General features: G+C 37.6%; 1 protein-coding gene across 1 annotated transcript in view; it reads left to right on the top strand.

Annotated features, from left to right (window-relative positions):
- Window positions 1-27,411, top strand: part of scfd2 (sec1 family domain containing 2) — a 119,089-nt gene that overhangs the window by 1,708 nt on the left and 89,970 nt on the right. The window contains exons 2-4 of the mRNA XM_052585948.1: window positions 23-191; window positions 14,865-14,992; window positions 22,880-23,055. Of these exons, the coding sequence (XP_052441908.1) occupies window positions 23-191; window positions 14,865-14,992; window positions 22,880-23,055 (473 nt within the window). The remainder of the gene's footprint in view (window positions 1-22; window positions 192-14,864; window positions 14,993-22,879; window positions 23,056-27,411) is intronic.

The raw sequence follows: 27,411 nt of genomic DNA, 5'->3' as shown, positions 1-27,411 counted from the left end.
TTTTCTTTTGCCTAATCTATAGGAGCTGTGGGCCACCATGGGGACAGTCTGGTTGAGAAAATCCTATCAGTGTTGCCACAGTTGCCAGGTCATGTGACTGACGTTCAGGTGGACATGCTGGAGCTCACACACCTGAAGCAGACAACTGATACCAAGGACATCTTGGCACCAGGCTGCTTGGCACAGAACCAGTAAGAGCATTTACACTTGTTATGGGATGCAAACTTTGTATCATTAGGTGAATTATTTAGCTCAAAAAACTAAAGTCGGTTCAGAAAAGGCCCCAAAGCACTATTGTAAAGGCCAGCTGATGAATATGCGATGAGATCATGTTCACACCGTGGTGGAATTACAACTCCATTACTGTTTTTAAAGCTACACATTATTTGAATTTTCAGTATTTTAATTTTTGTACATGTTTTAAAACTGATCACACCTTTAAGATGGGATGGTTTTAGTATTAACTAATTTAACAAACATTTAGGTTTAGATCTAGGGTTTGATTTTGGAAATGAATTGCTTTGTGCTTTGGAATTGTTTTGGGATAGTTTTACCAAAAATTGAAAATGTCAACCTCATGTCACTCCAAAGCTATGTACACAAAGACAGATATTTTAAAAAGTTTTTTTTTTGTCCACATACTGAAATTTATTTTGCCTCATTGACTTTTAAATAACTTATTCTACAGAGTCATACATGATTTAAACAGTCTTTTGAAAAATCTTTCTTTTACATAGCATCTTTAGGTTATAATAACATAAAAACATTCAAATCCAGTTTTAGGTTTCCCAAAATGCTATAAATCCATGTTAGTTTTTATTTTTTATTTTTTTAAATGCAATAAATCCATTAAATCAATATGAAAGTCATTTCTCATATTGAAACTGATGAAAATACACAACATAGTAAGTTGATCCTCATATGACAGCCTCTGAACTTGGTCAATACTAATTATATTATATCATAATCAATACTTGTTTACAGGCACAGGACTAAAAATACATTCATCGGTCATAGCTTCCAAAATGAATTCAACGAGTCATCTTGTTAATGCTATAAATTAATCACAGCAATAAAATAAAATTTCATCATAAAGAAGAAAATGAACATCATCACATTAGACCACAGAAATTCCAAAATGACATTTCCCTTACATTCAACTTTCAAAGGTGCTTTTATCTTTGCCATGTTACATGGCATTTAGTTGACTAGTGTTATCTGTTTTATTAACTAAAACATAAATGGCATAAAAATACTTACACTGACAAGCTATGCAATATCGCATTCATAATCGAATGTGATTCATCTAATGAACACTATATAGCGTATCTTGTCAGTGATCTGCGGCTCTTTGTATGAAATGCATTTGAATAATTTCCATCTGAAAGCACGTGATGGAGATTACTATACACAGAATCTGCTTTACTGACAATATGCTGATGACAATCTCATGCGATTTATCGTGCAGCCATTGTCTGTTGATCACAAACTACAAAGTAGAAGTGGAAAACTAGGATGGCGGGTGTATTCAGATTTCAGAGCACCACCATTATGGTCCAGATTGCTTGAATAGTGCACTGTGATTGGTTGTTACTGTCTAGAGTGCATGGAATGGAGCGCTGTGATTGGTTGAGTGGATATTTCACATTCAGCAAAAATGGGAGACTGGCGTATGTCACGGTTTGGAGAAAACATGACCTAATAAATCTGCAAATATTGCAATTTGCGTAAAATAAAACATTTTACTTTTCAATACCAACCAAGAAACAATTCTGATTTTGGCGAAAACTTACTTCTGTTTTATAATTATTAAAGAACAGAGAGTGTGTGGTAGAAGGGACAGGATTTTTTTCCCAATTTTTTCCCGACTTATTTGGAATGCCAGAAAAACACATTATCTCAACATATCGTTTGCCAAGCCATGTTATTTTTAATTTGCTTTTGGAAATAAATGACTTAGAATCCTCAACTAGGACACACGCAATACCAGGTCAATCAGAACTTCTTGCATACCTTCATTTTTTGGCCTCCGCTTCTTTTTAATATACTGTGGCTTCTTTATTCTTTATTTGTGACAACACTAATTATTGGTCGATATATAAATTAGATGTTGCGTCTGTGTTCTGCATTATTAATAAATCACTCGCAGAAATTTCCACGACCATCTGCGCTGTTTTGGAAATGCGCTCTTGCACTAATTTTCCCTGTTTAGTAAAACTGGCCCTTTGTCATCAATGTTCCAAGGGTAATGTCCCTACTGTAGTTTGGTTTAGACCAAAAACCTCAGTTCTGGTAAAGGATTAGAGAAATATATTGCATAATCATGACTATTCTCAAAGTCTTTCTGTCCACTGTAGGAAAGATCTGAGGAAACCATGAGACTTGGTTACATGCTTGTTGGCACAGGAACAGTGCCCAGCCAAGTATTTTTAATAGAGAACCACCATTTCTTTTGTCATAATAAATGTGTATTTAAATAACTAAAAGGCTTTGCTAGAGTTTTTGCCAATGTCATTTCCTACGAGGTGGGATGTGGTAAAGAATGACCCCAAGTTTCTGCTGTTCTGTGTAATATTGTCATGCTGCTCAGTTGTTTTAACACGTATTTGGTGAACTCGCTCACTGTCTGAATGGAACATAATATTTTTCCTAAATGAACCCAGTCATGCTTTTTGGATGGGAATTTTTTGCTAAATGTATTGCACTTATGGCCTTTGACTGAACTGAAGTGAAAAGTCTTGAGTGAAAACATCAACTGTTAAAATGTTTGGGGTAATTGACACCATAAAACCTTTCTGGCAGATGTTTTAGTGGTGGACCATTGGATATTGACAAAATATTCTCTTGATACAATTTTTTTTATAAGCAAGCAGCAATGTCAAAACTAAACCTACTTCATCTAGAAGTCAAATGGCATTGGCATGGAAACCCAAATGCTGTTTAAGTACCATTAGGTCTAAACCACATATTAGACGTCAGGGTTTGTTAAAGGAGGAACTTGTTTCATATGTCTGTTTTCTTTCCAGATCCCATCAGGCAGGGATTCATAGAGCACATTTGCCTGCGGAAAGAATTCGGCTCCATAGAGATTGATTTAATGGGATAGGGACTTCTCTATGAGCTATATCAATGAATAAACCAGTTTCACCTTTTACATTTTGTGCCACCAAAGCTGCCAGATTAGTCTCCAATTTGGGCTCCCATTGTGCCTTTTTGTCATCTTAACCTTGTTCCATCATTGTTGTTGAGAGCATCGTATCAGCTTTTTTACATACACAATATACAGACAGATGCAGACACATGACCACATCCCGTCACTGCTATAAGCTGGTTACAGTAGCACCGCAGTGCTAAGTACAAACACACTCTTGAGACCTCCATGTAAATATACAAGAACTCACTGTTAGCCAGATGATGTGGAGACTGAATAGGACAAGTCTCTTTGAAGAGCCTTCCGTGACTGGATTGTGCAAAAGTATTTAACAGGGTTTGGAATTGGTTTTTATCGTGTTGCACTTTAAATGGCCCATATTTCCCACCTTAGGGCCACTCATAATGATAGCCTATGTTTTCTACAGCAAGAAAAGTCATAATTAAATTCTCTGAATCATTTACCGACCATTAATTGGTCGACACAAAACCACTGAAGAGTTTCTTCGCCATTAATGAGATGTGTATTTTAAGTCTATGCAAATGTTGGCCTTATGTGAAAATGCCTTTTGCTTGGTCAATCATGTGCTTGACTAGAGAAGCATGAAACAGTGCTCTTCTGACAGGCTTGGCACATTTCTCAGAAGGACTGTAAAGAGCATGCTCTGAGCTTAAATAAGCCTGCCCTGAACGTGCATCCACATGCAGAGATAAGGTGGTGTGTACCTGATGGTCTAGATTCATTCATCACTGTATATAAGCCACCCTATATATGGAGCACATAATCCATGGAGGTTTTCAGAATGTTGAATGTGTAATAACAACAGTACGGTATTCACAGATAACCTCAATTTGGTTTATCAGAATTAGATTTATGGTCATGGAACAAATTTACAGAAAATTCTTTTTCACAAATATATTATATTATATTATATATCATATCATATTATATTATACATAATCATTTGAATTTAATAAAAAATAATTTTATGTTAAAAAAGTAAATATAATTTTTTTGGTCAAAATAGAAAATGTGGCAGAATGATTCTCACACATATATATATATATATATATATATATATATATATAAAACAACAAACTTAGATTTTTATAAGATATATAGTTGGTAAATAATAGTACTTGTACTGACAATGAACTTTCTAGAAAATCATATGTACGCTTTTAAAGTGTTTGCAATGGTGACTGCTTTGAGATGTTGTTTTCAATTATCTGTTTGTACTTGTTTAGGCGTGTGTGCTAATGACCTTAGTATGTGCTCATTCTGTCATTCTGTCATGACGTGATCTGCACATTAACTGAGTAATGGTTGTTTGCTCATGAGAGAATGTTTTTGTGTTTCTTCGTGTAGTTTTAGTATTCCCTACAATTTCAGGTTCAGTATTTTTTTTTTTTTTTTACCTCCCTTATGTTTCTAATTTTAAGTTTGAGAGTAAAAAATAAAAGTATTTGTTTTGCCCACTCTCTCTGTATCTACACCAGTTCACTCTTTTTAGGCCAGTTTATTCTCGGCTGGAGCTCCAGGACTCAGTGGAGGAGAACCGGTCCAGTTCCACACAGTCAAATCCGTTCAATGTAAGCGTGGGGATTTCTAGCTTTAGCTCGGCAGGGAAGCGAGTCACAAGCCAAGGGTTTGTTTAGCAGAGTCTAGACAGGCTGCAGGCAAATATCGAAGCTTTTGATGCATTCTGACAGGGCCCAGCTGATCCTCAAGAGAGCAGCTCTACTCCCTAGACTCTTAATGTCCTGAAACGTCTCTTGAGACAGTTGTATAATGCCAACTAAGTTATTCATTTCTGACTGAGTTTTGCCAGGCCAATGTTCTGGGTCAAAGAATATGCACATATCAGACAGATCATCTAAACACAAATAATTTAATTCAGTTTCAGTACTCTACAACTTCCTATCTAGAGATTTCTGAAAACAAATATGAGAGGTGCTTGTCTGTGCAAAATTTGCCATCACAAGTAAAGGGATTAAATGCACTTTAAAAGTTCATTTATCAGTTTTAAATTTGTGATCCACTTTTCAAAAGACAGAGACACTAAGTGTGTTTAACCCTTTGAATGATCGATTTGCCATTTTCACATGTATACTGGGAGAGACAGATGAAGACAGCTTGAATACAAAACTTGTAGTAGCTGGATTATAACTATGCATGTAAACATACTACTAGATTACATTAGGAGTTATTTCTAAAGAACAAGGAATAACATGTTTTTGAAAAAGTTTTTTTTGGATTTGGGCTCAAATTGTAGCCTTTATTCTTAAGCATGTAAAGTGTTAAAGCTTTTTTTTAGCTCTTTGCTGGGATGTTTGGGATGTTTGCTCAATGGCCAAAATCAATAGAGCATACTTGTTGTGTACAGGTGTCTTTTATATTCTCACCTCAAGATAAATCTATTTATTTTTTGCCTGTTTCATAATCCACCAGGTGTAAATTTTAAGCCTTATCATTAAAAATAGAAACCAGCACACCTCAAAACCCTGTACTATTTGAGTATCATTTATGTCTTCAGCACAAATAGTACAGGGTGAGTTTACACAAAACTTCAAAGGGATATTTCACCCTCTACCTACATTTGCAGAACTCCAAAAACATATGTATATATGCATACATTTTACTACAGTTTCTATCTGAAATTAACACTAGTGTCAGTAAAACACCAACAACGTTCATTAGTTTGGACACAAATATTGTGGCAGATTGATTAAATACTTTTGTGTGGATCCCTGCACAATATTATCACCTCAAAATACATTTTGACATTTACATTGCATAACCAGCTCCATATGTATGACTTTTCTGATGAAGTAAACTTGCTTGGTAACTCGCCTTCATTAATGTGCCAGACATTTAATTTCCAAACCTGGGTGATCTGTATACAACAACGATTGTTGTCAGATTCACGTATCTCTCTCTTTAGCCCCATTTACTGGACATTTCACTTTGAAAGTGTGTTGTTAAACATACAAACAGCGGTTTAATATAATTTTGCACAAAGGTTGCCAAAGGCAGATTTTCCCATTGAGACTTGGTTTCTATTTTTCTTATATAGAACACATTATTTTGAACCGAAGTGGAGTCTATTCAGTTTGTAACCCAAGTGAGTGAGCAATACTAATAGGGATGTTTGCCTCAGCAAACACCACTAATAATAATGGTTCTGACTGGGTTTTTGTGGCCCAGCCCTGCAATGCTGATATTGGCGTTATTCTTGTCCGCTCAGGTGAATGGAATTGGCTGCATTGTGTTATTCTAGCCCAGCAATATCTATAGGCTCTGAAAAATATTTATAAAAGGTTTTATTTTAAGATTCTAATTGCGGGCTGTCTGGCTAATTTAGCCATTTTTATTGTATGGTGTTTCCCTTTGTAATTGTAGGCTCTGTTTCAGGGTCGCTGGATTTAGTGTTGTTATGGGTGGTCATTTCATATGGCCGTCTTGAGGCGACCGGTGCGGGCTGCTGATAGGAGACTTCCTCTTCCTCGCCTGTGCGCACCCCGACTTTTAATAACAGTCTGGTTGTACACTGCGCCTATTCAGGTCTGACTGGAGAAACGTCCAGATCTCTTTGTGTTTTTAGTGTGGTTGTGGGAGAAATCGGAGCGTCTTTGAAATGAAAGCCGTGTCTGGTGTTTTGGTAGGTTGGCTTTTAAATACTCCACTAAGGACATGAATTTATGTTCTTCGAAATGGTAGCAGATGCAGTCTCTGGTGGGATGGATTGTGCTGTGTGTGAAATTTTGGTTCTAGCAGATTTCAAGACATCGTGTTTGGTTAGCTAAAGGAGGACTGTTTCACGCTCTGCTCTACTGCAACATCAACCAACATGTCTAACTTCTTTATTCTCCGCTCCAGTAATACAAATAGACAATTGCAATTGGCCAAGAACCTGTTTTTGGACTGGAAGATTGTGTGTGTGTGTGGTCAGGTGTGTTCCAGTCAGGCTGGTGTAATGGGTTGTTCTTGGCACTGCGGTAGAGCAGGGGTGCTTTGATTTTGTGTGTGTGGGATACTTCAACTATGTCCTTGCTTATGTAAGGGTGTGACACACCCTCCATACTTCTACCCTGTTTTACTACCGTATACCCAACTGTGTGCCCTGTCCAGCCAGCATTAAACCCGCATGTTATACTAGAGCTGATGAAAGTGGTAGTGTGTGTATGCAGAGGGGAAGAAATGGACTACACTGCACTGTGAGAAAACAACACTAGAGAGAAGACATATATCACACACTATTTTACTGGCAGCTGGAAAGACTGATTTGTCATTTGTCACATTTGTCATGCTTAGCATTGAGTACTTGAGTCTTTGTTGACAGATCATATCGTTTCCGCTCTCTTTAGCCTCTGCTGTATCCTTCCCACTAGTTCCCTGTCTCTGATTGACAGGTTGGTTGTTAAATCAGAATATGGTGTCAGTCTCACTTTAGGCCCACACACGACTCTGGCTTAGAGATTTCTGCATAGCTTTTGGAGCATATTTATAAAAGTAGAGCTTTTTTTATCCCATCTAACCTGGTCTTATTTCATTTTATTTTGTCTTATTTCCTCTCTTGTCTCACCTCATCTCCATCTTAACTTCTTCTCACTTTGTGCGCTCTCATCTTTTCTCCTTATCTCTCTTCCAATTAATCTCAGGTTGTTACGTATTCTTGTCCCTATTCTTGTCATCTCAGTTCTTCTCATGTCAGTTTATCTCATCATCCTATCTCTTTTTTTTTGGTTTCATTTCTTCTCACCTCGGTTTGTGCCCACTCATCTTTTTCCCCCCTCTCATCTCCTTTTTATCTCTTCTTCGTTTTGTCTCAGTTTGTCTACTTCTCTTGTTTATCCTCTTCTCATCTCAGTTTGTGTCTCCTCTTCTCACCTCGGTTTGTGCCCACTCACCCCCCCCCCCCATCTCCTTTTTATCTCTTCTCCGTTTTGTCTCAGTATGTGTCTTCTTCTCTTCTGTCTCCTCTTCTCATCTCGGTTTTTGCCCCCTCATCTTGGTTTGTGCCCCCTCATCTTCTGTCTCCTCTCCTCTTCTCATCTCAGTTTGTGTCTTCTTCTCTTGTGTCTCCTCTTCTCATCTCAGTTTGTGTTTCCTCATCTTCTGTCTCCTCTTCTCATCTCGGTTTGTGCCCCCTCATCTTTTTCCCCCCTCTCATCTCCTTCTTATCTCTTCTCTGTTTTGTCTCAGTTTGTGTCTTCTCTTCTCTTCTTCTCTTGTCTCCTTTTCTCATCTTGGTTTGTGTCTCCTCATGTTGTTTTTCATCTTTTTATTTCTTCTCATCTTAGTTTGTGTCTTATCTTGTCTGTTCTTCTCATCTAGAAGTCATGGCCTAGTGGTTAGAGAGTTTGACTCCTAACCCTAGGGTTGTGGGTTCAATCTTGGGCCGACAATACCAAGACTTAGGTGCCCTTGAGCAAGGCATCGAACCCCCAACTGCTCCCCGGGTGCTGCAGCATAAATGGCTGCCCAATGCTCCGGGTGTGTGTGTTCACTGCTCTGTGTGTGTTCACAGTGTGTGTGTTTTCACTGCTCTGTGTGTGTTCACAGTGTGTGTGTGTTCACTGCTCTGTGTGTGTTCACAGTGTGTGTGTGTTCACTGCTCTGTGTGTGTGCACTTTGGATGGGTTAAATGCAGAGCACGAATTCTGAGTATGGGTCACCATACTTGGCTAAATGTCATGTCACTTTTTTTAATTTCTTCTCCTCTTGGTTTGTGTCTCAAAGTCTTGTGTGTCCTCTTCTCATTTCTTCTCATCTTGGTTTGTTTCTCATAATCTTGTTTCTTCTCATTTCTTCTCAACTTGTTTTTTCTCCTAATCTTTTCAATACTTGGCTCCAGGTGTAATTTTTTTGCTCTCCTCTCCTCTGGCTGTACTGATCGTCAAGTCAATCTATTTGTAATGGAGCTGGAGGAATAAGTAGATTTAAATGAGATGAAGACATGCAGTATAGATACTCGCAGAAACCCTAAACCCCCAGCGGGCTGTGAGTGCGCCAGCAGCTGCTCCTGAACCTGTGACTGTGCTCCCATTCATTGTGTGTTAAAGGTTAGTGTCTGCTCTCTGGGATTTATCTTCCGCTCAGGGAGTCTCGCATGAAACAAAATGAGCCACACATGAGAGAGATTTGCAGTGTGTATTTTTGTGAGTTTGTGTGTGCCAGCCTTTTTTAGATTTATGTAACAGGATGTTGGTTTTATGTGGGTAGCATTTTTAGCTTGACAGATTTTAGCAGAATGATACTTATTTTTATGGGGAGAGATGATAACTTATTTAAACCATTCAACACAAAAAACAAACAGTAAATATAGTTGTTACTTGCATTTATGTATATACTGTATGTTTATATTTTTACTACATTCAAATGTTTGAGGTCAGAAAGATTATTCATTTATTTACTTATTTAGAATAAATTGATATTTTTTCAGCAAGGATGCATTCAATTGTTCGAAAGTTAAAAGTGACATTTATAGTGTAGCAAAAGTTTTCTATTTCCAATAAATGCTGTTCTTACACTATGACTGTTTTCAACATGGATGTAATTAGAAATGCTTCTTTAGCAGTAGATCAGCATATTAGAATGATTTCTGAAGGATCATGTGACACTGAAGACTGGAATAATGACTGCTTTGCCATCACAGAGAAAAAATGTATATTTAACATTTTTTAAATAGAGCAAAAAGGTTATTTTAAATTATAATGAAACTACTATTTTTTTACTGTATTTTTGACTTCTAAATGGTAATGTGTACAATATATAAAACTGCTTCTTTTGTATTCTTATGTATGTGTGTATATATATGCCATTATATAAAACCATTATATCACAGTACAGTAAATAGTTATGTGGAGACCTGAATGGTAATTGCAACAGAGAGGCAGTTTTATGGCTAGATCTCACAGGACTCACTAAAATACATGTTAAAACCACACATCAAACCGAGGGAAAAGATAAAATATTCAGCTGCAGCTATCAGTGAAAACCACCAATTACACAATCTCATTCTCTCTCTGGATGTAAAGGCTAGAAACAACCCAATTTCTTAAAGTCTCCTTGTTTGCCATCACCAGTATACTTCTCCAAATGATGCTTGCATAACAGTCATCCTCCAATATCTTCAAGAGACGGATGACATTTGTCTTTGAAGTGAAAATGGCAGGCTCGCTTTGGAGACACTTTTCAAATTTAAGAAACTTTTTGCAGTCCTATTTCCTTTGCTCTTTCCTTTATCAAACTCTGACAGAAAAAAAAAACTGGCCTGTGTGTGTGTGCTCGTGTTGTTTCTCTGATGATGAATCCAGGTTTCTGCTTGCTTTTGTTTCTTATTTTTAGTTTTGTTTATTTCTCCTGTTACAGATTGTAATGAGCACGGAAAAACACACGCCTCACCCATGGAGCGTCTGCCAGGTCTCCCTGTGTGTGCAAGCATATGTGTGCATAGTATCATTAGTCCTGGAAGTGGGCGTAATTGAAGAATAACTGACCTGGATTGAATGCTGCTAACGAGGGAGGTTGTTCGTTTCCTGTTTTTGATAAACACAGACTTAATCACTATCTACTAAATCATTCAGCTCGTCACAACGATCATGGAAACATAACATCACATCTGTATAAAATTGCGGGTGTAACATTGGCTTCATATTCTTTGGGATTTTATTTAAAGTGCATGTTACATTACGACACACCCAAAACATTATAGAGAAACGGCATTTAAGTATTGTTAAGCACATTTTGGAACAATTTTGGATGCAATTTAGTGACTGTGTGTGTGTATAAAGTAGGATCTTAAGGCGTCCAGGCATACTTAGTCAGTTGAAGTCCATTCTTGAGTGCTCAGTCATGTGTTTCCAGGAACCCTGAACTTCCCCTACCTACCACACACACACTGGACCTTACAAGGAGGTTGTGGCAGGAATGGGTAATAAATATTTTGGCTTTGCAGATCAACACTGCCCTCCATAGGTTAGAGTACTAATGCAGTAAAACATTCAAATACAAACTCACTGAACCCCCTTTTCAGGATATCGAGCCTGGGGTACACTGCAGGAGAGGAGTGGAGTATAGAAGTGGGGGAGGTTTTGAGGTAAATTGGAACCATGTTGCCCCTCCGAAACATTCCAAACGGACCCCTCGTCTTCCTGGAATACACGCAGAGTCGACATACACATGCACACAGAGAGGGTCCAGTCTTAACTCTGGCATGTAAACTACGTTGACTATGTGTGCATCTGTTTACGACATGCAAAATCAGTTCAGCCTCATTGCAGCGGACACACTACCTACCCGCAAACATGTACTGTAACATACTTGACCGAGTTTCAAAGATTTGTGCTTGCTGAACATTCACTCGTCCATTAAAGATCTCTTTAAGATGCCTTGATGTAGTCTGTACCTACTACCACTCAAAACCTACTCATTCTTAGGCTATTTTCTACATACAAACTATGAATTGACAAAAACTGTATACGGGAAATTTGCATTGACCAGAAAATGTGAGAAGTATCTGACTGTGTTTACACTTGGTATTAACATGCGATAGCCGTGAGCCGATCAAGCAGATTGAATCATCAGTCAATCGGAACGCAGCGTGTTTACACTTGGCAACATCAACTGACTTCTCTATCTGGATAACCGATCAGATCTGTCTTTTTATTGCAATATTTAAAGTCTGCAGAGAACGGCCCAGTGCAAAGTCAACCTGAAGTGGTGGGTTTTCTTTTGAAAAGCATTTTCAGTCGCGGGCCATTTTATAAATCTCATAAGTCTCATTAGCGCTCCACACGGGTGTTCTCTGTCTTTTTTTCTGGTAGTTCGCGAGAGAGGGGGTGGCGTTTTGCGTGATATCGACCTGTGCAGACACGATAGCTGGATTACGTTTACATTACAATGACAACCGATCACAATACGCATTCCTTGAGTACCTCTGGACCAGGACACAATGATCAGATAATATTATGATCAGAAGTGTGTTTGCACTTGTCTTTCCAATGTGTATGTGGACAACATCCGGAAACAGGTCACATTTGAAGGAGTTAAAATGTTGTATATTTGTTGACTGCTTTTCCATCACTTCCCCCACCCCCCACACACTTTCTTATTTTCTTTCATTTTTTATTACTTTATATATTGTTTTTCTTTTGTTTTGTTAAAGTTTAGTTTAGTTTTTCTTAGCTAGCCAAACACCATTTTTCTTTTCTTTTTCTTTTCTTTTCTGTTTGCTGGTCAAACAAATCTAATGTATTTTTCTTTATTTTTACATAAACTAAAGTTAAGCATTTAAGCATAAGACTTGAGATGGAAAGGTTTTTGCCATCATGGGAAACATAAGTTCACTCAAGTGTGTCCTGACTTTTGACTGGTAGTGTACACCATTATATTCTCATCTGTTTTTTCAGGTTACTTTCATGGTGCTTAACCTAGTGTAATCTGAAAACACAATGGGCTCAGCATTCCTTGCTTTTACAGTCTGTTAATAAAAAAAGACTGAATTCTTTTTTTTTTTTCTGCTTTCACAAGAAGCGGCAAGTTAGTATGACCAGCCCATCATGTGATCTTATTTTTCTCCAATTTTCAAAAATTCTGGGTCACATTTTGCAAATCTCCAGAGCCAGTTTGTGTTCTGAGCCAGTTTGCATTCTTTCGTTATCTGCCGTGTTTTCGTACTATCCCTCCACTCGTAATTCCCGACACAAGTCTGTGCTTTAGAACAACAAGCCCCATGTTTATTATGTAGGCTTTTGTCCTCCTCATTTTTGTTCCCCCACTTTTTGTCTCGTTTTTGGAGTAATGGAGTCAGGCCTCTCTCTAGCACTGCCAAAACTCTGTCTGGAACACATTACAGCTGAGATCCAACACATGGCAACTGTTAGAAAAGGAGAGAGAGAACTAGACAGAGGGAGAGAGGAAAAGCAAAAAGAGCAAAAGAAAAACAAAGCAGGTTTAACATTTGGTTTCAGTGTCAGTAAAACACCCCCACCCTCCGTCGCTTGCCCTCATGTCTCTCCTCTGCCCCGTTCTCATTCCTTGCCCTTTGTTTCCTGTCCTGCACCCTCACTTTCTTCTTTTATGCTTCTTCTTCTATTCCTCTTGTCCTTTTCTCAAAATTCTGCTTATTTAAATGATGTGTTTTCTCAGGCTGCATGCCCACCCCCCACAATTTCATTTTATTCAGTCAGTTCTCTCATCAAGAGTTTGTGTGAATTTTCCGATGACTGATTAATATGACAAGCAGCACATAAGCCGGAACTCACACGCACACCCAATCCAGCAGATGATTAAAGACAGGAAGAGGAGGAGCCAGTGATGAAGAACAGAATGATGATGCCTCATAATCACATGTCATAAGAGGAGATCATTTGAGAAACCCTTGCTGAATAATGATTATACAGTTACTTAAGATGGAACTGTTTACTCCTGATGGATGGGCAGGAGATTGAAAATGATGAATATCCAATAGAGCGATGCAGGAAGACTAGGGACGTGTTCTCGTGCCAGTCTATACTGTCTTTAATTGTTGTTTTATGTAAACACTTACTTAATGGATTGTCTTTGGCTGTTGTGATGTGACTGCTTCTTGGATGCCACGTTTTTAAGATGCCATGTCAAGTTAAAAGAAGTTAAACTTTTAATGGGTCTCAAGATCCCATACATTCTGGTCCATTATGTTGTATAACTGTTTTCAAGTGTAATAATGTGTCCTGTCCTGTGTGAATAGCTTTGAGCACATACAACTGAAATAGCTTGTACAGTGGTTTAAAGAAATATTTCACTTCCAGAATAAAAATTCCCTAATAATTTACTCACTGAGGAAAACATTTCTTAAAAAAAAAGCCCTTTGTAGCTGCATTGAAATTGCTATTTGGAATTTCAACCCATTGGTCGCCATTGAAGTCCAGTATATGGAGAAAAATCTTTTAAATGTTTTCCTTGTAAACCTGAATTTCTTTGCGACTGAGGCCAGAGGTGAACATCTTTGATGACAAGGGGGTGAGTAAATTATCAGGATTTTCTTTATTCTGGAAATGAACTACTTCTTTGAGATCTGAATGCTAACCAACATGTTACCAAAACCACACAAAAACCAACCCAAAACATCAAATACTGTTTTACATGATAATTTATTAGTTTTCCATTAACTCACAACCCCCCTGAAGTTCCCTCAAGATCCCATAGAGGTTTGTGGACCTGCATTCATGGAAAAACTGCCCTAGAGCACAAAGCTTAATCCAGGTTACCCCAAATTCTGTTGCAACAACTTTTAGTTGAACAGTAAAGCTTTGGCATCTCACATCCACTGACACATTCGTTTTTTGTTTTGTTTGACTACTTTGTCATCCAGTAGTAGTATATCATTGGACAGAGAAACACTGTTGTGAAAGATCTTCTCATTCTAGGGGCAACCTTCTTTTGCTAAACTCTTTTGCAACCCCTTAGGGTCAAATCAAATCATCACCAATTCTACACAACAATTAATCACGTTTTTTTTTTTTTTTTTTTTTTTAAAGCACTAAATCAAATCGTATAAAACACTGGCTTCTAAATAACTATGTTTTTTGATAATAATTAGTATCCGTGAGCATATATTATTAAAGTCCTATTTAAATACATTTTTTCTCTTCTAGCTCTTGCATTTATGGGTAATGTGAATCACGAATAAAAGAGGTTGAGTCCTTATTTCCTGGCCTGTTTTCCACAGATCTGCCACTGCACGGTTGCTGTGGGAGACAATGCTGGTTGCTAAGCAAAAGGAGGCAGTGATGGAAGTGAGGAGACAACTGGTCGAGGCAGCCAGCAAAGAGAACCTGCCAATCAAAATGAGTCTAGGTAAGGCCACGCCCACATTTAAACTACTAAAGACATTGAGAATCTATTTCCTACCGACATCAAAGGGTTAGTTCACCCCCAAATTTAAATTCTGCCATTAATTACTCAACCTCCAGTCATTCCAAACCCGTAAGACCTTAGTTCATCTTCGGAACACAAATTGTGATATTTTTTAATGAAATACGAGAGCTTTCTGAGCCTCCTTAGACAGCAATGTAACTGAATTGTGCCTAGACCCAGAAACGCAGTGAGAACACCGTTAAAATAGTCCATGTGACATCAGTGGTTCAACCATAATTTTATGAAGCTACGAGAATACTTTTTGTGCCCAAAGATAACAAAAATAATGACTGACACATTAATTTTTTTGAGTGAACTATCCCTCTAAAATACTCAGAATACCACAGGATTATTGACTCAGGATGATTGTAAATCCAGAAATTCAAAGCTTATATTTAATTAGTAAATGTAAATTTACCTGCAAATGACTTTGATGCTATGAACTTTTAATTGCTACCAGAATGCAAATTAGGCATTGTGCCCAAACAAAGAGCATCCTGTGGCTTTACACAACTTTCTTGTACATTTGCTCAAGCTTTTGCCCATTGGGTGTGTTCCTGCAAGGCAACAATACAAAGGTGTATATCCAAAAACTTCTTTCTATAGATCTGTCATCAATAGCCATGACAAACATAGTGAACAATAGAGAGACCGGTTCGGTGTTGAAGACAGAAAGAGAAGAAAATAGGAACAAGAAGGAGATGGGGGGCATTAAGATTCAAAGACCCACAGCACCTCCTTCAGACAGCAAGCAGTACTACAGATGGGCAGAACACCCATATGGCCACTAAGGAAATATGAACCTCATGTGGAATTGCATGTTCGCACACACATATGTTCTAGAGCTGCTCTGCTGTTTATAAGTTAAGCAATACAGTCTGAAATGAGTGGTAAAAATACTCACAGGCATGTAAGACATGTACAGAGCTCTTAAATACACACAGACACAATAACTATAATCAGTGGGAATAGAGTGTTGAAGAGCAGAGTAAAAAACTCATGTGGAAAAACTAAAGTTTTAGTTAGCCTGTTCCTGCAGTGTTTGTTTTAGTTTAGCTGGACAGTTTTATCTTGACCATTTTTACTTTTAATATTTTTAGTATAAAAGTGATTCAGATTTTTTTTTTATAGTTCTAGTTTGGTTCAACAATTTTAGTATACATGTTTTTCAGCAGATTTGTTGTAACTGAGCAGTTTTATAGCTGGTTTTACAGTTTTAAACTGTTTTACTTAGTTTAGTTTAACAATTTTGGTGTTACATTCATCAGTTAAAGTTAGTGTATTTCAACAATGTTTTTTTTTTATTTTTTAGTTAGTTTTAGTTTAGTTCATTCAGTTAGTTAGTGCAACAGCTTTACAACAGTTTAAGTTCAACCATGTTAACGTAACAGTTTTAACCAGTTTAAATGTTGCAGTTTGACAGCTTTCCACTAATTTTAGTTAGTTTAGTAAAGCAGTTAAGTGCAACAATTGTTTTCCACTAGATTTGATTAGTTAGTCTTTCCTACCTATTTTAGTTAGTTTAGTTCAGCAGCAGTACTACACCAGCTTTCTACCAGTGTCGGTTTAGTTGAACAGTTTTAGTATAGTTTAGTGTAACATTTTAACAGTTCTCATCTGTCAACCAACATGCAGTTTGTTAAATCTGAATGTCTACTAAAAGCATACACACCCTTAATGACAGGGCAACAGTTCATTGGACCAAAACCTCTAAACTGACTCACACACTTATTATAGGTCATCTCATTTATGTTTTTAAATATGCAAACAAGACAACCCTTTTTGCTGTTTCTGCGTGTTTGTTTGCAAATTTAACTGTCAAATCCTATAAAGTGAGTGCTCTTCTGGTTAGTGTGACAACATGCACATCTGTCAATAAGAGAATATCATGCCATTGTGGGTTTATATTGCTAAACGGTTGTGATTCAATAACACACAGGGCTGTTCTTCCAAAGCACTCACACTTTTACAGTAAAGAAACTTCAGCCAATCTTTCTCACTTGATCACAGTTATTTCCTGATCTTCAAGCCAAAAGAATTTTTACAGTGCCAGAACAATCATACTGCATATCAAACAGAACAAGTGACACACACACACACACACACATAGTATTTTTCTTTGCAATGCAGTCACAGCTGTTATAGATTTTGTTTTTGTTCATCTTGTAGCATCAGATACATTATTCTGATGGGCTGTCGTAAAATATAAGTATGTGCTCTGGTGGTCGTTTTTCACTGTACGTGAGAGTGTTTGTCTGCGTCTACATACTGTGGGTCATTGCTTCGCTGTGTGTGTTTATGTGCGTTCCGCCATTGTTTCATGGTCATGTGATGGTTAGTGTTCCGTGTCTCTTCTATTCACGCTTTTGGTCTGCTTGGAACTCACTCTCTCCCTTTTCCTGATGAAGCTGTGCCCGACAAATTATGCAGAGTGATTTTTGGGTATTTTGCTAGAGCTTTCTAAAGCTGACTCAATCTATAATAGCCCTTTTCAGTCTTTGGAAATTTCTGGAACAAAATCCACATTCAATTTTCTCAACATTATTTTATGAGCTGGCAAAATTTGACTGGTCTTTCTAGACGGTGCCGCCATTTTACCTAACCCTGCCACCCACAGAATGTGGCCATGGACATCAGAGGACTACATTTCCCCTGATTCATTAAATACAAATTAGCTGGCAAAGTTTTCATTATTGAGAAAAAGGGTTTATGGGGTTAGCGGTTGTGCCTTTTTGAATTACCCCCAACTGTCTTTTCATTTTGCCAATTGTCAGTTTTCATATGCATCTGCTCTCTGCCCTACATTGATTTTAAGCCAATTAGTTTACAGTAGTTGGAAAAGGTTCTTGACCTATAAACCATCTCCAGACTTGCACAATCAGATTTTACTGCAGTTTTGGAGGCCCGTTGTCCCCCTCACTTCCACCTAGAGTTTGACTTTTATCTGCAGGAGTGCAGTATGGTGTGTGTGTCCTAATTCTACTCCCTGATGTCTTACTAACATTTGTGATTTTCTCAATTTCACATTTTAAATAAAACGCACAGGGTTCCCATGGAAGGAATTGTTTCTCAAGAGGCATGATTACAAAACACCAGTGTATTGTATGTTTGGGAAATTTGGGCTGTAATAGGGTTGGAATCATCTTGTGAATCTGTCATCTTAAGAAAATGACCTTCAGGAGAACCACAGGGCTCTCTGCTCAGCCCGCCAATGATTCAATCTCAATCTTCTATCGCGTAACCGCCCTCTGGATGTCTGCCTAATTTTTGCTGTTGGTGCGTGGCTTGTTCTAGTTATTTTCAAGCCAACTTTCATTCTGTTTGTGCTCTTTCTGTCTCTTTTGTGTGTGCATTTGGCTGGACTAAAGCAAACATTGGCTGCATTGGTGCACAGGATATACTCCCACATCTGGTGCTAGTTCATAGCAACAACATAGCTTTGTGGCTCTATGAGTTAATGTGAACCCCCCTCACCCTCAGACTTTCTGGGTCCCTCAGACCTCCTCACTGTCTTGTAATGCTCCCCGCCTCCACCCACCTCCTTAATTTTTGTGTATTTCAATCTTTTGTCTTTAGAAATCTGAGCATGAATTATATGATCTAATTATACAGAAATTGTACAGATGTTTATAAAAAAAAATCCTGTTGGATCTAACAAATAATATATGGAAAATGTGTAATTTATGTGTAATCTATCAGCTTAAAGGGTAAACAGTTAGGCCAAGATGGAGTAAAGTGCTTTGCTACATGAAATCCCTTTCTTTCCCTCTCACCATCTCTTCCTGTCTTTGCAAGCTCCCTTAAGGGAACACCAGGGTCAGTGAGGATGTGTTTCTGTTTTGGAGTGTTTTGGCTGAAACATTCCAATGTAATAAATGAGCTTGTTATAGACTGACCACATACAAACACTTTGAGTGAGAGATACATCAGCCTAAATCAAGCATACTCCTATATTTTTGGCTTGTATCTCATACTTGAGGTTTCCAAGCAGTGTGCCCTTTAGATCCATCATTCTTCCAAACACTCATTCTCAACACACACGGAGGACCTGAAGCATGTGTGTTGTGGTTTGGTGGTGCGTTTGAACAGCAGTGTGTGTTGATGATCATTTTATATAGGTAGGAATGCTCTCCCCTACCTCCCATAGTGTGCCTGTTTAAAGGGATAGTTCCCCCAAAAATGAAAATTTGAAGTTTATCTGCTTACCCCCAGGGCAACCAAGATTTAGGTGTCTTTGTTTCTTCAGTAGAACACAAACAGATTTTTTACATAAACGGTTGCAGTCTGTCAGTCTTATAATGGATGAGAATGGGAATCATGGCTTAAACATAAAAAAAAAAAACATACACGAAACCATATTAAACCCTGCGGCTCGAGACAATACATTGATGTGTAAAGACACAAAACGATTGGTCTACGCAAGAAACTGAACAGTATTTTTATAGTTTTTTGTCTCTGATTCACGCTGTGTTCGAACTGTCCTAAGCGTGTCCTCCTGAGCATGTTTTCAAGCAGGCGTGTGAGGCATCGTCGCCGTCTTTCATGCTTTAGGGCAGATTGCAGACTTATAAGTGCATTGCCACCACCTATCTCTCAAGTGCACCATTGACACTCCTAATTGAGATTGTAGATAGTGTCAGTGGTCCATGTGAAAGAGATTTTTTTTGTGTGTGTGTGGTTTTATTGTATGTTTTAGCCATGATTCCCATTCACCTCCATCATAAGATTGACAGACTGCAACAGTTTGTGTAAAAAAGTTTTGTTTGTGTTCTACTGAAGAAAGAAAGTCACCAACATCTTGGTTGTCCTGGGGGTGAGCAGATAAATATCATATATTAATTTGTGGGTGAACTATCCCTTTAAGTATTATTCTGCTTAAGTAAAACTCACTAAACTATTGATTTGAATAGCATTAGGAAGTTCAAATAATTTTAGTGAATCAGTTCATTTGAAATGGTTCATAAGAACGATTCAATCATTTACTTTAGTCCAAAGTTTTCCCAGAGTTTCTCATGAGGAATTTTGTGCTTTAGTTTTGAATTAGGGAAAAAAATAATTTCAAAAGAATGATTCGTTCACATTTTGAGCATCCTACTTACTTGCATAGTAAACATGGTTTTACCTAGTACTACATTAGTTTTTATTTAAATTGGTACAGCTAAACATACGTATAAATTTGCAAATAAATTTGAACATGAACATTGAGTAATGTTGAGTTATTCCCTAGTAATAATATTATGGTTTACTGTAGTATCATAAGTATTTGTGAGTTCATAACACTGAAGAGACTGTCCTACAGGATGACTTGCGTGTTTACACTAGTTTACCACTGTGTGTGTGTGTATACCCATTAAGTTTGTGTGTTGCTAATGGATTTGCATTGATGGAGACTGAAATAAAAAAAAAATCTGGAATTCAAACAGTGTTTGAAGTAGGGATGTCAAATTTCGATTATTTCCATGATCGATCGTCGTTTAAATTAACGATCAATTAATCGATTAATCGTTAACCATAATACTGCAAAATGCGTCTATTGCAGGCACGCAGTCAGCGGTATGACAGGATGTGCAAAAGCCACACACACACACACACAAAACGCTTTCTCACTTGAATTAAAGAGGTTTTAGTCTGAATAAAATGATAGTAGCAGGATTATAAAATGAATAGATGCGATTATGATCATTTGATAAAATGAAGAGAGCGCGCCATACTTTTGGGGTCATTTTACTTTGTTGACAGTTTCCAATCCCGCACGGAGAACGCTGAACGCGCATCTTTAAATGGTTTTGTGGTGCTCGTTGTTGTATTTTAAAGCACAATTGCAATGTTTTCAACTGACATTATTGTATAAAATTATCCGAAATGTGGAGCGCGTGTGACTGCGCTGCACATTAAGTGAACTACATCGGCGCTGCTGCACCAAAACACAGTTGCTCACATTAATTTGATCCTGCTGGATTCTGTCCTAGAAAATGTCAGATTTTTAAAAATCCGGCATACAGCGCATTAGATCGTGACAGTGCATGCGTGCAGACGAGGATGAGCGTGCGCGGCTTTGGCTATTTGGAGGTTATTGCTCATGTCTCATTCGGCACAAATCGAAATGTTTCCATATTCGCAATGTATTTGAATGTTAAACTATTATTTATAATGTAAACTAGGCTTGTACTTAACACGCATTCGCATATAGACGGAAAAGATGATCCTCTTCATATGAGCAAAAACGTCCTTGGAACAGCAGAGAGGACCGGTATACTACTGTCTATTTAAACTGACCAGTGTAACCTTTTAATGTTTAGTTGACATTTTATTTTGATAATGAACAGACTGCGATGTAAGTTTGAATCGCTAGAGTACGTGTGCAGCAGGCTCCGGGGCGATCGAAACAGCTGAGAAATTAAAAATATATATATATTTTCCGCAGAAGTGTTTACTTTCATTTGTGCACACTCACAATAAAAACAGAAGATTTGTGCTCTTGTAAAATAAAGCAAACAAACAGAATGCGTTGTCATCCTTTTTTTTTTTTTTTTAACTTATGGAGCGCCCACACTTCTGTTTTAAATCCGTTAATCTTAATTAGCCTATTTAAGTCGGATATATTTCGCATTGCCTATTTAAAAAAAAAAAAAACATGAAAACAAATTGTTATTTTTATGTTGGGCCTATTACTTAGTAGGCTATAAATTTTCCTTAAAGCATCCCATTTTGTCCCAGGGCTTAGAACCTGTGCCCTAGTCAGGTCCATGCAGAAACTTGTGAACGATGCTCGGCGTCACCGTTTAGTGACAGCAGTGAATGCTCCAGGAATGTGTCGGTCACAGCGCCTATTAATCGCTGTTTTGAATCCAGCAATTATTTATTTAGAAATGATAAGATCTGATTATGACAAGTGTGGTATAAAAGCTTTGTTTATTAGAGGAATAATAGGTTAACTGGAAAATGTTAGCTCGCGACCATGCTTTTGGACCCCATAGTCTTCATTTACGCGGCTTTGTTCTGGTTTGCCGGTTGGTCACGAATTTCCACAAATTCAGTATATTTAGGCATCGTTTCTTTTCCTAAATCTTCATAGTCTAACCCTCTAATTTCCCAGGTTTATTTTATTATCTTTCGCTTTTAATAACTGTTTTCGCATCTCTTACTGTGGTAAACATGGGAAGGGAAATTAAAGATTTCATGAATTAAGAATTCGTTCGATTTATTAATTTGTTCCCTTATTTCACTTAAATCATGGGTTATTTAGGGAACAAAATTAATGAAACATGGACAATTGCCACATTAATAATTCGTAGGAATGAATTAACAAGTTGTAGGAATGAATAGACTACCTGTCCTGTCACTGTGTCCCGCAGCCCTGCAAAGCGCACGATATAAAACAGTTATCTGATGAAATGATTAGTAACTACATTTCTATTGCATTTAATGTTGAAGAACTTTTATGTTGTTTCTATTTTAATGTAGCCTACTTTAAAGTTTAAATCACATTAAAAGCTTAATTTGTACATTGTGAATGAATGATGATGCTTTTATATATCGTCACCGTCACTCACAGCCGCTCGCACGTGTTGAGTGCGCATGAGCCGCACGCAGCCCATCATTGAATCGGTTAACCGACCATCGATAGCCTTAATCGATTGCATCTCTTATCGACAATTAATCGATCATCGATTAATCGTTGACATCCCTAGTTTGAAGTTTTGTTTGGCACCAAAGATACAACTGAAGGTAAACACTGAATTCAGAATGACTGTGTGTTGATTTGTATAACTGTTGAATCAAGACAGCTTAAATAGGATGCTTGTGTTTTTTTTCTCTGTTTCTCAGGGCGGGTTACAGCCGAACAGCTTTGTTCATATGTGCAGTTGTTTCGGGACAGTTGGGGGGCTCTGGAAAGTCACAGTGGGGTCCTACAGCTGGGACTGGCTGCTGCTCAAGCTCTCCGTCATCCTGCCCTCCCACGCTGGGATGCCTGCCTTGCTTTTGAGAGACTCCTGCTGCAGGTTAGCCAATCACACAGCTCACTGATCTGTCAATAACAGGCTATAGTGTTCTGATTTATGAGATCCCGAATGTAGTATGTTACATAACTCTATTGTGAGAGTCAAAGAGTAAGTGATTTCTGTAGTTCGCTCCTTCACTGTCTTTTTCTGTCTTGTACATACTCTTTGAATTTCCATGGCTTTAAAGGACAATCAATATTAGCTGAAACACCACCTTCAATCTTAGAAGATCAATGTAAATCTTTTTCCATTAATATTTGTGTTGGATAATCCTTGAATACGATTTAATTCATTTATTTATATATTGTTGGCTCTGTTCTGTGCAGCAATTTTGTAGAGCTCCTGGAAATTTTATAGATTTCCCAGGAACATATTCTAGCACTCCTTCTCCAGTTTTATCACTCTTTAATTTAGAATATATATTATCTTGTTATTCATGACAATGGCATCCCTCCATCAATTGAACCATCTATTATTTTATACGAATTCTATACATCTAACCTTCTATTTCATTCATCGTCCATCTATCTATCTACCATACTGTATATCTAATCGCATCTCATCCAGCTACACCTATATGTTGATCAGTCCTCATCCATCTGTCCATCCATCCATATCTGTTCTCTAAACCCCTCTCTCTTTCTCTCTCTCTCTCTCTCTCTCTCTCTCTCTCTCTCTCTCTAAATATAGATAGATAGATAGATAGATAGATAGATATCCACCCATCCTTCCAGCTGAACGTTTTCGTCAATCCATACCCATCCATTTATCTAACTACACCTATCCATTGGTCTATCTGCCCTCATTCCATCCCTTCTGCTAAATCAACTAAAATACCCTTAAATCTACACCAACTAAAATCCATCCACCATTCCTTCCATCCCTCCAACTAAACCAAACTAAAATCCACTCTTCTATCCATCAAAACCAAATGAAATCATCCATCCATCCCTCCAAATAAACCAAATAAAATCCATCCACCCTCCATCCAACTAAACCAACTGAAATCCATCCACCCCTCCATTCAACTAAAATCCATCCATTTATCCATCCACCCAACTAGTTAAACCAATTTGTCTAGTTAAACCAATTTGTCTGTCTTTGTTAGATTCTAAGAAAAGTTAATGGCCTGATGAACCCAGGTTTACTTTAAAGACATAGTAGGGATATTTTTATATATAATTTTATTATTGTAATATTAGGTGCTATGTCTATCATTTTTAAGTAATCAAGTATTTCATCTTAATGCAAGATGTACTGGTTACTTTAGGTGGTTGTGTCCTGCTGTTAGTACTGTACTCTCTACAGTTTACTCTGGTGTCTGCAGGTGCAGTGAGTGAGTGAGTAAACAGTCTAAACAGCCTAACTGGCCACAGCTCTCAGTAAACACCCTGTGTTTGGCTTTGGGGAAAAACAGAGAGATTCTTTAAGCATCACTAGACTTGTGAGGCAGTTTGGATCTGAGCACTCCAGTGAGTGTTTAGCTTTCTGAGGCAAAAGTGAAAAGGAAATGCTTTCACTGGTTCCTGTCTGGGGCGGATACATGCGTGTGCATCACATCACAGGTCAAGGGTCAAATATGTAGAGGACAGAGGGAGTGAGGGAGACGGTAGAAAGAAAGGACAGAGACCTTACTAGGACATCAGAAGAAAGACAGCAAGCCAAGAGAGAAGATAAAATGCAAAATTAAGTAATTATAGAGGTTTAAAAAAGGTTTTATTAGAGGGTTGAACTTATCAAAATTTCTTAACCACTCTAGAACATGCCGAAAAGAGTGTTCCAGATGAATATCCTCTAACTAGTCCTTTATTAGTTTTCTCAGACTGTTTTTGATTGAGTTTCTGGTTCCTGTGGCTGTAAAGAGATCAGCGGGAAAGCTCAACCCATAGGAACTCATAAAACAAATCAGGAAAAACATGAAGCTACAGCAGGCCAGACCGGCCGCATCAGCCAAACCGCCAAACAGCTAAACAGCAATCAGCACACAAGCTTATAAACCTTTAGCTCTCCAGTGATCATCAACGCACTGGGGAGAAAAGAAGGAAAAGGTGTTTACTAACATGTAAAACATAATGCTAATCTCTTGTTTGCAACCAAGCTTTATATAAAAAAGCAGCACTACCTAATGCATGCTCCATGTATGCTTTTATTAAAGGGATTGTTCACCAAAAAGCTTGTATGACTTTATTTCTTCTGCGGAACACACACAAAAGATATTTTGTAAAGTCAATGGAGTCAGAAAGTCATTGGAGATTATTGACATTATTGATTTTTTTTATATATATATATATATACATTATTATATATATATATACATACACATTATTTATATATTTATATATATATATATATATATATATATATATATATATATATATATATATATATATATATATATATATATATATATATATATAATTATTAAAAAAAATTCTTAAGCATTCTCAGAAGAAAGAAAGCCATACAAGTTTGTTAGCATAGAAGACTTCTTGAATAGGCATATACATACTTCTTTATTAAGTATTGAATGGAAGTTTGTCTCTTGATGTTTTGGAGTGCTCCATGAGTATGATTGTCTTACCCACTCTGTGAGTGTTTGTTTGTGTGTGTGTGGGTGTGGGTGTGTACGTGTATGCCTCCAAAAGTCAATATTCTGAAATTATAAGGCTCTCTGTGGGACATCAAATATCTGCATTCAGCCTTGAGAAAATCATGCTAGTTTCTGTTTGGACTCTAAACATCGGCCGTTACAGGATCTCTGATTTACCCAAGGTAATAAATAAAATGAGCTCTTTTTCTTCCTCTCTCCCCTTGTTTATTATATTTCAATTTATTTTCCATTTGATGTTTTTCCTCTGATACTTGCATGCTGGATTTCCAAACCGGAGAATGAAATTGTTTTATTGAAAATACTGGCATGAGACAGGCTCATTCTTCAGGTCAATGGTTACCTCTCTCACCCTCCTGGGGCACAGTACGGGAAAGCTCCATAATGTTAATAAAGACGCTCATTCAACCAGGCCTCACCCTGCTGTACTGAGTTTGTAGCTCTGTTCCCAAAACTAGTTTGCGGTCTACTGCCTACACAGATAGCATGATCGCAACTATAATATAATGGAAGCTCATAAGTGACAGATTTGGAGCACTCTAGACAGGTAGAAAAAAAAAAGGTAGTTTGATGTTGACATGTTGCTAAGCTTACAGCATGATACTCAAATAAGTCTACAAAGCAAATAAATATTAGTTATAATAATCTGTTTTGAGTGTAGTTTTAACTATTTTTGTCAATACGTGTAAGTAAGCTAATGGCGTGATATTTTTAAGAATAAAAATAAACCGTAAACAATTATTGGTTATTATATATTTTAGCATAGTTTGAATTATGTTTATTAATACTTAGGTGCTCATAATGGTCGATTTCAATACGGTTTGATATTAGCTAAGCTATGTTTATGGCTCACTTTAATTCCCTTGGTCACCATTTTTTTATTTTGAAGGATAAAGGTCTTATGGTACATATTTATTAGTGTCGATTTATGTATTTCAACATTGTTCATCCATCTTGTGTTCAGTGGAGAATTCACAGACTGGTTAATATATCTTTTAAAACAGGAGTTGTCAGGTGACTGTGTCCTTGTTAAAGCTATGGCCTTGGCTGTAGTTAATGACAGTAATGCACTGATTTGTTGACTATGACTGTAAGTTTTGACAGGTTGGGTTTCTTTGGCTTCTTCTTTTCCACTAAGATAGTTCCAGCTAAGAGCAGCTTCGAGTTAATAAGCTGACACAAATGCCGAGGAAAGGTGGGCATAATGCCCTTGAGTCTGGTATGGCTGGTGAGCAGCCCTGGCAGGGGAATGTGTGCATGTGAGAGTGTGTTTGCTGTAGAGGGTGTTGTGGTCAAGAAGAGCTGTCAACGGGTGCTCTCTTTCACCCATTCCCGTTACCTCACGGCCCAGCATACAGACTGTGTAATTACAGTGGTATGCAAAGTTTGGGAACCCCTTGCAGAATCTGTGAATAATTTTAACAAAATAACAAAGATCATAGGTCTGTGCAATTAATCGCATTCAGTTATCATGCGCTTCTCCTCAGTAAAGCCAGTCCCGTGATTAGTAGTAAATCACCATCACCTGTTTTCAGACTGTGCGGCTTTCACTGCACAAGGCCTTAATGATTTAATACAAATTTCTTATAAAATTTTTTATCTTGTAATCTTCTGGTCAAATAAGTTGCTGCACTACAGAAATTGTATACTGTATGAATTAAAATATGGATGAAAACATATCTTATATGATATTCCTTGTAGAGCTGAAGATCTTTGCCCGAACCCGATGGGACCCGTCTGGACCCGGC

Source organism: Carassius gibelio, chromosome B20 (genome assembly GCF_023724105.1).
Source record: "Carassius gibelio isolate Cgi1373 ecotype wild population from Czech Republic chromosome B20, carGib1.2-hapl.c, whole genome shotgun sequence".
NCBI classification, from domain to species: Eukaryota; Metazoa; Chordata; class Actinopteri; order Cypriniformes; family Cyprinidae; genus Carassius; species Carassius gibelio.
Note: the sequence above shows the minus strand (reverse complement) of the source record. Positions and strands in the feature narration are given on the sequence as shown.